At 44.6% G+C, this 15,411-nt stretch overlaps 1 protein-coding gene across 2 annotated transcripts in view; it reads left to right on the plus strand.

Moving 5' to 3' along the window:
• Nucleotides 1–1,432: 1,432 nt before the first annotated feature.
• Nucleotides 1,433–15,411, plus strand: part of AGK (acylglycerol kinase) — a 100,636-nt gene continuing 86,657 nt past the window's right edge. Inside the window, exons 1-2 of one of the 2 annotated variants that reach the window (XM_019959198.2) lie at nt 1,433–1,511; nt 7,276–7,393. In XM_019959198.2, coding sequence (XP_019814757.2) covers nt 7,293–7,393 — 101 coding nt within the window. In that variant the 5' untranslated portion in view covers nt 1,433–1,511; nt 7,276–7,292. Of the gene's footprint in view, nt 1,512–1,772; nt 1,796–7,275; nt 7,394–15,411 lie in introns of those variants that run through there. The other variant, XM_070788273.1, reaches the window with a different exon arrangement.

Raw genomic sequence — 15,411 nt, forward strand, 5'->3', positions numbered from 1 at the left:
GGTGGGAGGACAGAGAATTAGAACTGCCCTCTGGTGGTCTGCCAGTCCCCTGACGTCTCTGCCCTCTCTTACTTGCTAGGACCTATTCACTACATTGTGGATGCTTTGGAACTGTGGTGTTAGAGAAGACTCTTGAGAGTTCCTCGGGCTGCAAGGAGATCCAACCAGTCCATCCTAAAGGAAACCAGTCCTGAATATGCATTGGAAAGAGGACTGATGCTGAAACTGAAACTCCAATACCTTGGCCACCTGATATGAAGGACTGACTCATTTGGAAGAGATCCTGATGCTGGGAAAGATTGAAGGCAGGAGGAGAAGGGGATGACAGAGGATAAGATGATTGGATGGCATCACCGACTCAATGGATATCAGTCTGAGTAAGCTCCGCGTATTGGTGATGGACAGGGAGGCCTGGTGTGCCACAGTCCATGTGGTCGCAAAGAGTAGAACACGACTGAGAGACTGAACTGAACATTGTGGCCAGAGGTGTTCAAAATGCAAATTAGATCACGTCATTCCCTTGACCCTCCCGGTCTTCCCATCCTGGTGCCTATAACGTGCTCAGAGCTCCTTACTACCTTGGCCTGTCTTGCTCACCTCTCCCTCTTCACGCCTGTCACCCACTCCTTGGTTCTCTCTGCTTCACCCACACTGGTCCCTGACTTGGTAAACTGCCTCAGGCTTTACAGCTTTTGCCCTGATTGTTCCCTCCCTCAGAAAAGAAGACCTTGCTTGACCTGCTCCTTCTCGCCTTCGGGTCTCAGATTAATTGCCCCTTACTGGGAGAGGCCTAACTTAAAATGGTTCTCTCCACCCACTTTCTATCACCTGTTTTCATTTTCTTGCGTACATGTTGTTTAGTGGCTAAGTCGTGTCTCACTCTTCACGACCCCATGGACTGTATGAAGCCTGCCAGGCTCCTCTGCGCTCCACTGTCTCCCCGGGTTTGCTCAAATTCATGTCCATAATGAATGAGTGGTATATTATCACTGCCTAAAATTCTCTGATTTGGTGCCGGGCCCTAAAACAGTGTTCGCCTTTTAGGCTTCTCATAAAATATTGTTGAGCGACAGAGGGATAGGTGGTAAGGATGAATGTATGAATGAGTGAGTGAGTGAGTGAAGTAGCTCAGTGGTGTCCGACTCTGGGACCCCATGGACTGTAGCCCGCCAGGCTCCTCGGTTCCGCGGGATTCTCCAAGCAAGAATATAGGAGTGGGTTGTCATTTCTTTCTCCAGGAGATCTTCCCGACAGAAGGACTGAACCCAGGTCTCCCGCATTGTAGGCAGACGCTTTACCGTCTGAGCCACAAGGATGGAGATCAAATAAATGTTTGATCAAAACCCGAAGGCAGTCCCCTGGAGGCGGCGGCCCCTGCAGACCGCGCCCTCCCTGCGCGCCAGGAACCCGCTGCGGAACCTGAGGGCGGCGGTAGCTGTTTCCCTTCAAAGAGCGGGGGACTCTTAAGGGAGCACACAGGAAAGGCAGGGCGGCGAGCGGGACCAGCCGTGGTGAGTGCGGCGGTGCTGGCGCTGGGAGCCGGGAGCGGGTTTCGGGGACCGTGCAAGCGCTAGCGCGCTGGACTCGGGGGTGTGGGGCGGAGCCCCGGGGGCCGGGCCTAGGTGACCGCTGTCGGAACACCGCTGCGGGCGGAGGGTGTGGGAGCGAAGGCCGGGCGGAGCGGCACTGGGAGAGCTCCGAGCATTGGATGGCGGGGTTCCTGTTGCCCCTGCGGGAGGCACATCCCAGAGCTGTCGCTAACTTGTGTGACCCTTTCCTTTTCTTGGGGACGGGGGTAAGATGGGGGTGGGGGGGGGGGAGAAGAGAGCGATTCAGCTAACTTATTTGCAAAATAGGGCTAATGGTTTCTGGTCGGTTGATTCATTCATTCCGCCCTGCGTTACTAGGTTCTGTTTGTGAGAACCTGCTTTCTGAGGGTTCACAGTCTAAGGAAAGCCCCACCGTATGTGAGGGGCGGTGGAATACAATTGGAATTTGGGAGTTCTTAGGGGAAAAGCAAACATGCATTTCGGATGAGACGTGCAACCATTATTTCTCCAATGGTTATTATATGCCAACTTTTTTTTTTTTTTAGTAAAAAAAATTTTTTTTTTTAACTGTGATTGGAGAATAAGAATTCTGTTGGGTAATTAGAAAGCATATACATTGGTAACTCATATGTTGCATATTGTGATGAGGACCTAAATAAGGAGACATTTACAAAGTCATCCACACCTGGTACAATGAATGGGAACTTTACAGCCAGATGAGTTGATCAGAGCAGGTGTATCCTCATTTTGGGGTCGCAAAGAGTCTGACACGACTGAGCCACTGAACTCAACTGATCCTCATTTTATTCGTAAAAACATAAGAGACAGGTTAAATGACTTACCCAGGCTCTCACTGCCAATAAGTGACAAGAGTAGGACTTGAATCTAAGCCGATGTTCTTTCCACTGCTCGGGGTTGCTTGCACGGTTCTGCACTAGTTTTATAACGCACAGACCCATTCATTTGTGACGCAAGGCAGTTCCAGTGGGTCATGGGTGGCCTTAAAACAGACTCTTACAACTCTTAAATTGTTCTCTAATTTCTGTCCTTGCCCTGGGTATTTTATCTGCACTCTATCTTGACCTCCTTCACACTGAGTCCCAAATCTATATCTTCTATCCAGTTTCTCCTGGCTTCTAACTGCTAAGTCCAGATACCCATTGATCATTTCCATTGGATTCCCCATGGGAATCTCAAACTCAGCATCTCCTACACCACATGTAACACCTTTCTTCATGAACCTACTCCCCAGATCCCATGATTGAAATCATTATTCAATAAATTGCCCAGGTACAAACCTGGCTTGGTGCCTCTTTTCTCACCATCTATAATCAATTGATCACGGGTGAATATGTTAGTTGCTCAGTTGTGTCCGACTCTTTTCGACCCCATGGACTGTAGCCCACCGGGGCTCCTCTGTCCATGGGATTTTTCCAGGCTAGAATACTGGAGTGGGTTTCCATTCCCTTCGCCAAGGAATCTTCCCGACCCAGGAATTGAACCCAGGTCTCCTGCACTGTAGGCAGATTCTTTACTGTGTGAGCTACCAGGGAAGCCCTAATTGATCACTCAGTGCTGCCAAATTCTATTTTCTAAAGATCTACCAAGTCCATCCCCCTTTGTTCTTTCTTTCATTTATGTTACTAGAGATTGTAATAACTTCCTGCCGCCTCTTTGTAGCTTTGAGCTCAGCTTCTTCCATCCCATTTTCCGTTTTGCTACAAAGTGATTTTTCTACAGTCCAAATGTGATCCTGCCCCTCACTTACTTTAATCCCTTCAGGGTTTTTTATTATTGTCAATATAATTTCCAAAATCTTTAGCATGGATTCAAGGTCCTGCCTGAAGTTTTTCAAACCTCCTGGACCTTCCCCATCCTTTATCTCCAAACTACTCTTTGTCAGAGTGTGGTGCTGACCTCCGTTAGAAGCAGGGGAGGACTGGTTAGTACTGAACATGATAATGCAGAAAATGGCCTTTGCGCGGGTACCCAATCGAATCTTGGAGGCAGAATTTTGGGTGAAGAAGAAAAGCATAGCGTTATTGCTTTGCCAGGCAAAGGGGGACACAGCAGGATCATGCCTTCAAAACCTGTGTGTCTCAACTCTGGGGGACTTGGTGAGGAGTTTTATAGGAATGGTTTACAGGCAGGATTGTTAATAAGGATCAGCTGTGCAGGGCCTGCGCCTCTTTAATCTGGCCTCAGGTGGGTTTCTGATGCGCTTCTATGATTCTCGAGTTTATCACACTGTGACCGTCTCTGGGATGAAGAATGCTTCCTCAAGTAATTAACATATTCTATCTGTTGGGGGTTCTAGTTCTGGGGTAGAGTGCCAAGAATCCTTCCGTTTATTGCTTGAGGCAGAACCAGGACTCTGCCCCCCAAGGCTGCACTTTTTTTTTTTTTAAATTTCTCCTCCCTTGTCTCTGTATCCCACTCCTTTCCCTGATTAGCAACTGTTTGAACCTGCCCTTTGGAACTTGGGGAAGGTCAAGAAATGGGGGGCACAGGCTTTTGTGCCCAGGAGCTCCCCAGGGTACTGGTCTGTTTCACTGACAGCCCAACTAAAATAAGTCAGAATCTCAGAGTCATGCCCAAGAATCCGCATTTTAAACAAGTTCTTTAAATTTTAACAAGATCTACACTAGAGTTTGAGAGGCCTTCTTCTCACCTTCCGTACTGACCCTGTTCCCTATCTACACCTGACGGCAGACGTGTGTTTCTCTGAACATACCTTGCTGTTATTGAGGCCTTTGTGGGCAGAAGTCTCCTTAGCTGCTGCTTTGGTGTTTCTCCTCATTGTTCAAGACCCAGGGTACATGTCATGCCTTCTGGGAAGACTTTCCCAATCATGGACCACCCTGTCACCTCCAGCCCCCATTAGGTCATTCTCGTGGCTTCTCACAGAGCCGTGACTTAGCCCTCAACAGCCTCCCCCCGTGTTACAACCATACTTTATGTAATTGTTTCGTACTTGTGGCTTTCACAGTTGCCAGCACTTGAGAATAGACTTGTGCTTCTCTGCCTAGCAGCCAGCCCAGAGCCTAGCACGTTGAATGAATGAGCGCTTTCGGGCCAGGTGGAGAGGCATCTAATTATCACATGTGCTTTCGGGTTCCTTTATGTGCCATCCTGCACTGCGGCCCTGATGGCACCGGTTTCACATGTGACTGGTGATAAGGATGTGTCTGGCCTTGAGAGGAGTTTTAACCAGTGGTGGCAGTAAAGAAAAATTAAGTAGTGACACTTGTTAAAGACTGGTAAGACAGACTTCCTCCAGGGTGGGGAGAGGCATCTGGGTGGATGTAGAAACCACTGCAGGCGGTATTGGACTGAGGGGAGGAGCTTGGACTCAACCCTGACTCCAATGAGGACAAATGGGTGTTCATAGCCAAGGAGCAGGGTGGCATCAGTGGATGGAAAATTGCTAAAGAAATGTCAGGGATAGAGGGGACTCTTACTAGGTGACCCAGTAGAATTCTTGCTGAAGGCAGACCAGGGTGATAAGATATCCAGGGTGGTCAGATTCCAATGGTGGGGATGGGAGATTTTCACTTAACTACCTTAGTAGGATTCTTGCTCAAACTGGATTCTACAAGGGCCGAGAGGGAAGCCCAAGGTAAGTCCTAGTCCAGCAGAACTCAGAGCCTGATTCAAGTTTCTGGTCAAGAAGAGAGTCCCTGTGGTTAAATGGAGTAATAAAAGAACTTGTGTGTGCTAAATCACTTCAGTCGTGTCCAACTTTTTGCAAACCCGTGAACTGTAGCCTGCCAGGCTCCTCTGCCCATGGCATTCTCCAGGCAGGAGATGCTGGAATGGGTTGCTATTCCCTCCTCCAGAGGATCTTCGTGACCCAGGGATCGAACCCACATGTTTTACGTCTGCTGCATTTGCAGGCAGGTTCGTTACCACTAGTCCTGCCAACTAGAATCAGCAAAAGCAGCTGTTCCCGAGCTGCCCCCAGCCCCATCAGCATTGGTCTATTTACCTCATGCACACATAGTTAAAAATGTTCTATCTAGAAAATAATTAAGAAAATTTAAAAAATACATTGCCATTTAAAACATAAATATCAGCCGTTATCTCACAAGAGGGAATTACTACCAAGTCTCATGTGTTTATTTCTGTGTTTTTTTTCATTTATATTTGTGTTTGAACGTAACTGGTAAATGCCAATTAAATAAGACTTAAATCCTGGCAGTTTTACTTAAAATTATATTTTTTAGTTTTTTCCACGTCAACAAAAATTCTTAGTGAAAAAAAATTTAATGTAGGTGGGGGAATAGTGTTCCTTGACCCTTGTAGGGTCCCTACCTGGGTCTGGAAATCGAATTGACAAAGACAGATTAACAGGAGCAAAGCATGCAAGTTATTTAATGAAAGTTTTACATGACATGAGAGCCTTCATAAGGAAATGGGACCCAAGGATTTGAGTAGACCATGGTGGAGGAGCGTGATAGGGTAAAGAGTATGAGGTATTGTAGCAGAGGAAAATCTTAGAGACCTGCATGTTAAAGAGTGTTTGTCGACAAAGCAAGTGCCTCTCACTGGAGGGTTTTATGATCTGTTTAAGAAACAGCAAGGTGGGGAGGTGGTCAGAGTGACTTTCCTGCTTCTGCTATTTTCCAAACCTTTTCTGAGTACGATATCCACCCTCACAACGTGCCATGTTTGGGGTAGCATGTCTTGAGCCCCATCTCATTCCACAGTTATTTATCAAATGGCTGTTAGGCACCAGATCTTATTTTGGACATGGGGATTCTGCAGTGGATCAGAGCAGTCAAAGTCCTTACTCATGGAGTTTACATTCCAGTGGGATAGTAAACTAACACATAAGGACCATCCACGTGATAAGTGCAGTGAAGAAAAACAGAAGTATATATGGTCACTTTTTTTTTTTTTTTTTTGCACTTTTTTGTTTTTATTTATTTTTTTTAATTGGAGGCTACTTTACAATACTGTGGTGGTTTTTGCCATACATTGACATGACTTTGGTTTTGAGTGTGCATGCTCGGTGGCTCAGTCATGTCCGACTCCATGCATTGCAGCCCGCCAGGCTCCTCTGTCTGTGGAATTTCCCAGGCAGGCATACTGGAGTGGGTTGCCATAAGGTTATGCTAATTTACCTTCCTTATAGGAGTGTGTGAGTGTCTGTCTCATTTTATTTTGTCATCAGTGAATACGATCATTTTAGAATTTTGTTCATTTTATCGGTGAATGGTGATAGTTCTTTGTAATTTGCATGTCTTTGATTACCTTGGAAGTTGAGCATTTTTACAGTTATGTACATTTCCTCTTCATTGAGTTTTCTCTGAATGTTCTTTTATTAAGGGCCTGGTTGTTTTCTCCTATTTTGAATAATCCTTTTACATCACTAATTTGATTACCAATTTGATGATAATAAGCACTTTATATATAAAGGCTAAGCAGATACTTTTAAACAGGTATAGTGACTGTAAAAAGAAAGCAAAGACAGGACTTCTAGAATTCCTTTCCCCTTCTTTCTAAGAAAAAGTGATGAAAGAAGAAAAAGTATAGTTTGGGTGTAAAGAAGTGAAGAAAGCAAGGAAATGTAGGTGGGCAGGTAAGAGATGAAGTATCTAGGAAGGAAGAGGAGGAAGGAAAGAAGACGTGGAGAGGATGAAGGAAGGAAGATGATGAAAGCGTAGGGCCCACATGATTCCTTGGATAATTATATTTTTCTTTTCTGCCTCTACTAATCTAGCAAATCCCTAAGAGAAGATGACTGTGTTCTTTAAAACGCTTCGAAATCATTGGAAGAAAACGACAGCTGGGATCTGCCTGCTGACATGGGGAGGCCACTGGGTCTATGGCAAACACTGGTAAGCGTCTGACAGCCCCCACACCCCACCCCACCTCACGTGCAGCACAGAACAGTCCACGGGGGCCTGTGGTTAGCGTCCTGTTCAGCTGTGCTTGTCTCTAAAACGTTGTGGTATAAAAGGAAGGCAAATATTAAAACCTCAGAGACAATGGCTTCTTGTAACCAGTCCTGAGAGGTGGAAACTGTGGAACTGTTGAGACTTACACCTCAGTGGACTCAGAGTACTGCCGCCAGATCAGGACAGGGAGAGACTGAGCGCCGCCTCGAGAGAGGCAAGTGGCCGTCCAAGGAAGGGTAGAGGCTGGCGCTCACACGTCTCCTTGGGGTTTTAGTCCTCCTTTTCTCACTCTAGTCTCTCGATATGTGACGGTGGCCGTTGCCAGACACTGAGTCCGCTCCCTCCAATGTCTGGCTCGGGCTTTCCTCGTCTAACTCGTTAGCCTGGGTTCATTTAAATGAAACTAAGACTTTCCAACCTTTTGTTTGAGGAAGGGATTCCAGGGAGTCCTGGGTTTTATTACCCTTCAGGTCTGCAGGGAGAAGAAAGTGCCAAGCTTTTCTTCTGGTTTAACATGCTAATAAAATTTAAATAAACAGTTTTTAAAAATAAAAATTATACAGATTATTAAGAGACCCAGTCACACAGTAGTCTTTGGGGGATTCAGGGCTACATCTTAAATATATAGCAACCTTCTCTAAAATCCAGGTGTCCTAACTGATTGCTTTGTTAAATGGAACCCATTGAGCAGGCTTTACAATGGAAGTCTCCACATTGGAAAGCAGACTCACATTGGTCCTTTTGTGAACATCCTCAATTCACCCGTCAGAGATCATTTATGATAAACGTGGTATCTACTTTCTGCAAGTATGGAGAAGATGACCCGTTCCCACCTCCTCTTAAGTATTCTCAAGGCGGAGCATGTGAGCTCCATTAGCTAGCATATAAAGAACAGACCCAAGAATCTTAAAATTTTAATATATAAAAAGAAAGGCAGAGGAAAGGTTTTAACAAATTGTGTCTGGAGCACATAATTGGCTTTTCCTCCCTTTTCAAGCTACATTTGAGCCCTCGAGGGAAGGCTCCTTACAGCTCTAGCCTAGTTCCTACCTGGATTTCCTTTGGAGGAGCACCCAGTCCAGGCCTCAGCTGGCTCAGTGCAGGAGAACCTTCCCCTCACTGAGGGTTATGGCTGTTGCTCCTGTGGGGTGAAGGTCTGAGGAAACAACCACGTCCTCGGTTCAGGATGTCTTTAAGGTGCCATAGTTACTTCTCATACTATAGTCTTGAGACTTTTAAAAAGGCCCCATTAAGTCTCTAGCACTGAGTCAGAGGTCTTATTCTCAGTTGGATCTGAAATAGCTTGAACTGGAAGTGTAGCAGGAGCCTGAAGGCTTCATTTTGCTCTTTCTCTTCCCTTGACATTCAGGGTCACTGCTTAGAATGAGAACCTCCATTGTTCTGCATAGCTTGCTTTTCTCAAGTTCTCTCCTGCATGCTTTGGTGCTACTTAGCACCCCCGCCCCTTTAAAAATATTGTGATAAAAATCACTAGCAGAAAATTTACCACTGTGACCATTTTTAAGTGTACGCTCAGTAGCATGCAGTATGTTCATTTTGTCATACAACAAATCTCTAGAACGCTTTCATCTTGCAAAACTGAAACTCTGTGCCCATTGAACACTGTCTGTTTCCTCCTTCCAGCCCCTTGCAACCACCATTCCACTTTCTGTTTCTGTAAGTTTGACTGCTTTAGTTTATGGGGTCGCACAGAGTCGGACACAACTGAAGCGACTTAGCAGCAGCAGCAGCAGCAGCAGCAGATACTTCATGTGAGTGGAATCATGAAGTACTTGTCTTTTGTGACTGGCTTATTTCACCTAGCATGGTGTCCTTAAGGTTCACTCATGTAGCATATGGCGGGATTCCTGTCTTTTTTAAGGCTGAATTGTATGTGTAGACCACATTTCTTATCCATTTATCTATTAATGGACATTTGGGTTGCTTCCACCTCTTGGCCGTTGTGCATAATGCTCGTACATTGGACTTGGGCATGCAGATATAGCTGCAATATCTTGTTTTCAGTTCTTTTGGATATATATCCAGAAGTGGGGTTGCTGGATTAATGGTATATCTATTTTTAATTTGTTGAGGAAGCTCCATACTGTTTTCTATAGTGGCTGTACCATTTTGCAGTCCCAGCTGCACAAGGGTCCTGCTTCTCCACATCTTTATCAAGGCTTATTATTTTCTGTTTTCATGCCCCCCCCTCCTCCCCCATTATTGGCCATCCTAATGGGCGTGATATGGCCTTTTGTGATTTTGATTTGCATTTCTCTAATGATCAGTGATGTTGAACATTTTTTCATGTTTGCTGGCCATTTGTTTATCTGTTTGTTTGTTCACTGGTAGTATATGAAAACATGACTGATTTTTGTATTCTGTAACTTTGCTGAATTTGTTTTCTACATATAAGATTATGTCATCTGCAAACATAATTTTATTTCTTCCTCTCCAATTTGCATGCCTTTTATTTCTTTTTCTTGCCTAATTGCTTTGGCTAAGATTCCCAGTACTATATGCAGTAGAAGTGGCAAGAGCAGGCATCCTTGCCTTTTTCCTGATCTTTAAGGAAAAGTTTGGATCTTCACTGTCGAACATGATGTCAGCTGTGGGCTTTTAATACATGTTCTTTATTGTATTGAGGTAGTTTCCTTCTATTGTCTTTTTTTAAAAAAATCTATATATCCCCCAACTTTTCACATAACAGTCCTAACACAATTTTTTATACTAATCTAGTTTTTTTCCCTGAGAAAATCTTCCCCTGAACTCTCTTGAGTAGAAGCTACTCTTGCCTTCAAATGTGTTGGCATTCTCCTAGCTTCTCAAACCATTACTCTTTCATCATCATATAAAAAAATCTCTTCTCCTTTGAGGTTCATAATATCTGACTATATCATAAAACCATAAAAACCAAAACCCTCCCAGATTTCTGGGGTCTCATCTGTTGCATTAGACTCAGGCTTCAATGCCTGGCTTATCAATATCCTTTTCTCTTTAAGTCTTGTTATCTTTCTGAACGCCCTGAGTGTTTATGTGAATGACCCATCTAATAGCACCTCATCTTCCCTTTCCCTGACTTTATCTGTTCCTGTCACATTAAATCTTTGCCTCTTTCAACTCCACCCATTCTCATTGGTTGAATGCTAAACCTAATTATCACTTGTCCCTGTTCCTCTGTTGAAATATGGAACTTCAGCATCTGAATCTTTCATATCAGCCTTCTGTTATCCTGGTTTTCTTCCTTTACTCCCCTTTTTCAGTGTTATCAACCTCTTGTCCTTTGGGCCCTCCATTTCTTCCCGGTCTATCACTCATCCCTGCCTTCTTCACGTTCTTCTGTCCTTGGTTCCTCTATCCAACATATTAGACAACTTCTCAATACCAGTTTTCATATATCCTCCCTGGCTTGTTTACAATCTCACTTTCTCTCCTTCTAAGTTAAACTTTTTGAATAGATTCTGCCTCCCTATCTCCTGCCCATGCTACATCCTGTTTGGTCTTCATTAGAATTAGTCTTGCCAGTTTTATTCCTTATTCTTTTTGACTGTGCAGCTTTAGACACAGTTGATTCTTCCTGAAATTTTTTTTTCCCTTGACTTCTGACTGCCAGAGTCCTGTTTTCCTCCTACTCCTCTAGCTGCTTATTCTCAGTTTTCACTTTTCCCTTCTATTCAGACATTAGAGAAGTATTAATAGTTCTCTAGGACTCTGTCCTAAGGGCTTCCCTGGTGGCTCAGATGGTAAAGAATCTTGCCTGGAATGGAAGAGATCCGGGTTTAATCCCTGGGTTGGCAAGATGCCCTGGAGAAGGGAATGGCAACCCACTCAGTATTCTTGCTTGGAGGATTCCATGGACAGAGGGACATGGCGGGCCACAGTCCATAGAGTTGCAAAGAGTTGACCACTACTGAGTAACTTTCACACACGCACACAGGACTCTGCCCCAAGTCCTCTGCTCACTTTATACCCTCTCCTTATACAGTCTCATCTGCTTGCAGTGGCGTCACTGTCAGCTGTAGACAGACAAACCCCAGGTTCATATTTCCATAAAGACCTCCTCTTCTGAGCTCCAGACCTTTGCATGTATTCAGCTGCTTACAACTTGTCTCCTTGGATAATTCCCAGGTGCCTCCCAACTCAACAGACTAAAAGTAAAATCAAAAGCTTTCCTGGCAAGCCTGTTCTTCTCAGTGATGGGTACCACTCACCATCCATGTAGTTTCCCAAACTAAAAATTTGAACATCATTCTCCATTCATCCTTCCGCCTTATTTCCCACATTCAGGTTATGGCATTCTGAGTGATTTTGCTTCTTTTATATCGACTTTGTGCAGTTTCTTCTGTCCTTCCTCCCTGTTACCACCTTTGTCTTTACTACCATCATCTCGGGCTGGATTCTTACTAAATGCCTTCTGGCTGTTCTTGCATCTGATCTTGACTGCTTCTAATCTGTTTTGTGCTGCCAGTACCATACTGTCTTAATTACTGTAGCTTTGTAATATATTTTGAAATTAGTGTTAGCCCTTTAACTTTCCTCCTCTTTTTCAGAATTCTCTTGGCTATTCAGGGCCCCTTGAGATTCTATATGCATTTTAGGAAGTTACTGAGAGACTCAAACTTTTTGGCCAGCCCAGTTCAGGTCTTTCAGACTGCCATGTCCTATTTTTTTTTAGGGTCCCTTGGAGAGCCTCCAGGAGTGTTCCCTCCTAGAACACTCTTCCCTTCTCTTCTTCCCTAGCCAACTACTATTTCCCCAGGTCTCAAATGTTACTTCTTCCCTTTCCCCTTCAGACTAGGCAGTCTTCCTGTATTCTCTCCATAGTACTACGAACTACTGTGTAATTGTTGTTCAGTCGCTCAGTTGTCTCTCTGCAACCCCATGAACTACAACATGCCAGGACTCCCTGTCCTTCACTCTCTCCCAGAGTTTGTTCAGATTTATGTCCATTGAGTTGCTGATACTGTCTAACCATCTCATCCTCTGCTGCCTTCTTCTTCTTTTGCCTTTGATCGTTCCCAGCATCAGGGTCTTTTCCAATGAGTCAGCTGTTTGCATCAAGTGGCCAAAGTATTGGCGCTTCAGCTTTATCGTCAGTACTTCAGTGAATATTCAGGGTTGATTTCCTTTAGGATTGCTTGTTGGAACTCCTTGCAGTCCAAGGGACTCTCAAGAGTGTTCTCCAGCACCGCGATTCAGAAGCATCAACTCTTGGGTGCTCAGCCTTCCTGATGGTCCAGCTGTATGTATATTCACTACTACTGTCGTTTTTTGTTCTGTTCGCTTCTTCCGTCATAAGACTCTGCAGGCAGGGGCCCTGTTTGTCTTTCTCAATGTCATCCCCCCCAAGGCCAGCACATAGAAAGTACTTTACATATATTTTATTTATCGAGGAAGGAACAAGCAAAAGAAAGAAGGTCTGAGTTCTCAGAGAGCAAAATCTCAACCGTTTTGATTGGCTACTTCTGAATTCACAAGCCCAGGCTTTTGAATATCCTCCTGAAGAAAATGATACACTAAAGCCATGGTTAGGTTACTCTTCCATCTTCACCAATTTATTTTGAAATGGTCATGAATTTCCTCAGTTTCCTGCTTTACCGTCTTTATCCTCGTTCTTAGACAACCTTAACTCCTTTTCAAAGAGAAAGAACATCAGCAGTTACCTCTGTATGCACATTTCTGTTCTTTTTGTCTCATTGTATGAAGCTGTATCCTGCCCAGGACTAGCCTCTCCAACCCTCATATGGATCCAGTTCTTCCTCCTTTGTTGGTTATCCTTTTCCTTGCTTGTACTTTTTTTTAAAAAACTAATTTGTATCGGAGTATAGTTGCTTAACAATGTTGTGTTAGTTTCTGCTGTACAGCAAAGTGAATCAGCCACAGGTATACATATATCCCCTGCTTTGTAGATTTCCTTCCCATTTAGGTCACCACAGAGCACTGAGTCAAGTTCCCTTTGCTATGCAGTAGATTCCCATTAGTTATTTTATACATAGTATCAGTAGCCCTCACGTGTCTTGAACCCCATCCTTCCTGCTTCTTGCCCCCCGTTTGTCAAACTGTTCAGAGCTGAGATGTGTCGTTTCAGCCGTGTGTTCCCATTTATTTACCACCTGCGTTCTCCCTTTTACACCGTTCTTGACAGCTTGCCTCACACTTGAATAGCTCTCCCTCTTTTTAGAATAAGCTTAGTAAAACTCGGTTTTCTATCCCATCATTTGATTGACCCTGTTCTTGACGAGGTCATTAATGCTTGTTAAATAAAGTAGATACTTTTCAGTTCGCATCTGCCACGTTTGATTCTCCTCAGTTACCTTTAGGGCATCTTTTTTTTTTTCTCCCATTGTTTGATATGCCATGTGGCATGCTGGATATTAGTTCTTTCAGTTCCCATACCAGGGATTGAACCTGTGCCCCCTTGCAGTTGAACCACAGAGCCCTAACCACTGGACCGCCAGGGAGTTCCCACCTGTAGGGTGTCTTTTTGCTCTGCTTGTCCATAGATGCCGGTGTCCTATCCTCATCCCATAGACTTCTTAGGTGATCGTAACCACAGTAGAGTTTTCAGGTGGGATACTTAGATCTTGGAGTCATAGTATTTTCTAGTCCATGTCTTACTTCCCTTGACATCCTGCGTGAGGCGTGTCCCTGGAGTTGTACCAGGCAGTCGACAAGCAGAATATTCTTTCTGAAAGAGAACTCGGATCATGTCACTGTGGTACTGACAACCTGGAAATAGCTCTCCATTGCTTGGAACAAAAAGACCCAACCCCTTAGCATGACATAAAAGAGCCTTCATGATCCAGCCCTGTCGTCCTCTCCAGCTTTCTTCTGATTCCTTTTCATCCCCCGTCCATCGCACTTGCACTCAACCTCTGTGTTCTGGAAGTCTCTAGAAAAAGCCCTGTGTCTCACTCTCCCTTTGCTTGTGTTCTCCCCTCTGCCTGGAACACTTCTGCTCTTCTTCACTTTGCCAACAGCTCAAAAAATGTGTTGCCAAGCTGTGTAAAGCAGTGGTGGCATTACTGAATAAGAATAAAAGAAAGCAATGTGTGTTAAGTACCCCATGCCTGCTGGGCTGCCGGTGCTGGGCTTGTTGTTTCCATGTACTTACATGGTCTCGTGCAATCCTCAAACCAGACCTGTGGGAGAGAGAATGTTACTTCCATATATAAATTAAGATGTTGAGGCTCAGAGAAATTAATAATTTGTCTAAAATGGTCTCTCGGCCTACTGGTGAAATTGAGATTTGAACCCAAGTTAATCACGTTCTGTAATACATTCCACATGCTTTCTTTGCTGCTGACCACTTTTGAACAGCGATGCTCACTTCAGTATATAAATTCTGCTGCACTGATTAAATGACATTACCTTTTAAATGCCTTTTTTATGCAGCTTTACTAGAGTTGTTCTATTATGTTCCCGTTTCATTTTTCGTTGCTCACATGGAATCCAGCTCCTTTATTAAATAGACAGAATGCATTTATTTGCGTTTAGTAGAGATGAGGTGCAAACTGGACACGTAGCCCAGGGAACGCGGCCCTCATTTCAGAACCTTCTGGACTCTCTTGGTTGGTCCTTCATGCTCTCAGTGGTTTTCTGTGGGCCTCTGTTCATATTCTGGTCTGACTCCCCTTCTCTTGGCCTTTCACTTTTTCTCCGTGTCTCCCCCACTTTTATAAAAGTTTTATTTATTTATTACGGCTGCTCAGGGTCTTTGTTGCTTTCTGTAGTTGCTGCGAGTGGGGGCTACTTTTCATTGTGGTGTGTGGGCCTCTCATTGTGGTGGCTTCTCTTGCTGCAGAGCACGAGCTCGAGGCACACAGGCTCATGGTTGCGCTGCAGCATGTGGGATCTTCCTGGACCAGGGACTGAACCCACGTTCCCTCCCTTAGCAGGCAGCTTCTTAACCACTGCATCAGGGAAGTCAGTCCCGTGCCCTGCCCCTTTAAGCTTCC

Source organism: Bos indicus, chromosome 4 (genome assembly GCF_029378745.1).
Source record: "Bos indicus isolate NIAB-ARS_2022 breed Sahiwal x Tharparkar chromosome 4, NIAB-ARS_B.indTharparkar_mat_pri_1.0, whole genome shotgun sequence".
Classification (NCBI taxonomy): domain Eukaryota; kingdom Metazoa; phylum Chordata; class Mammalia; order Artiodactyla; family Bovidae; genus Bos; species Bos indicus.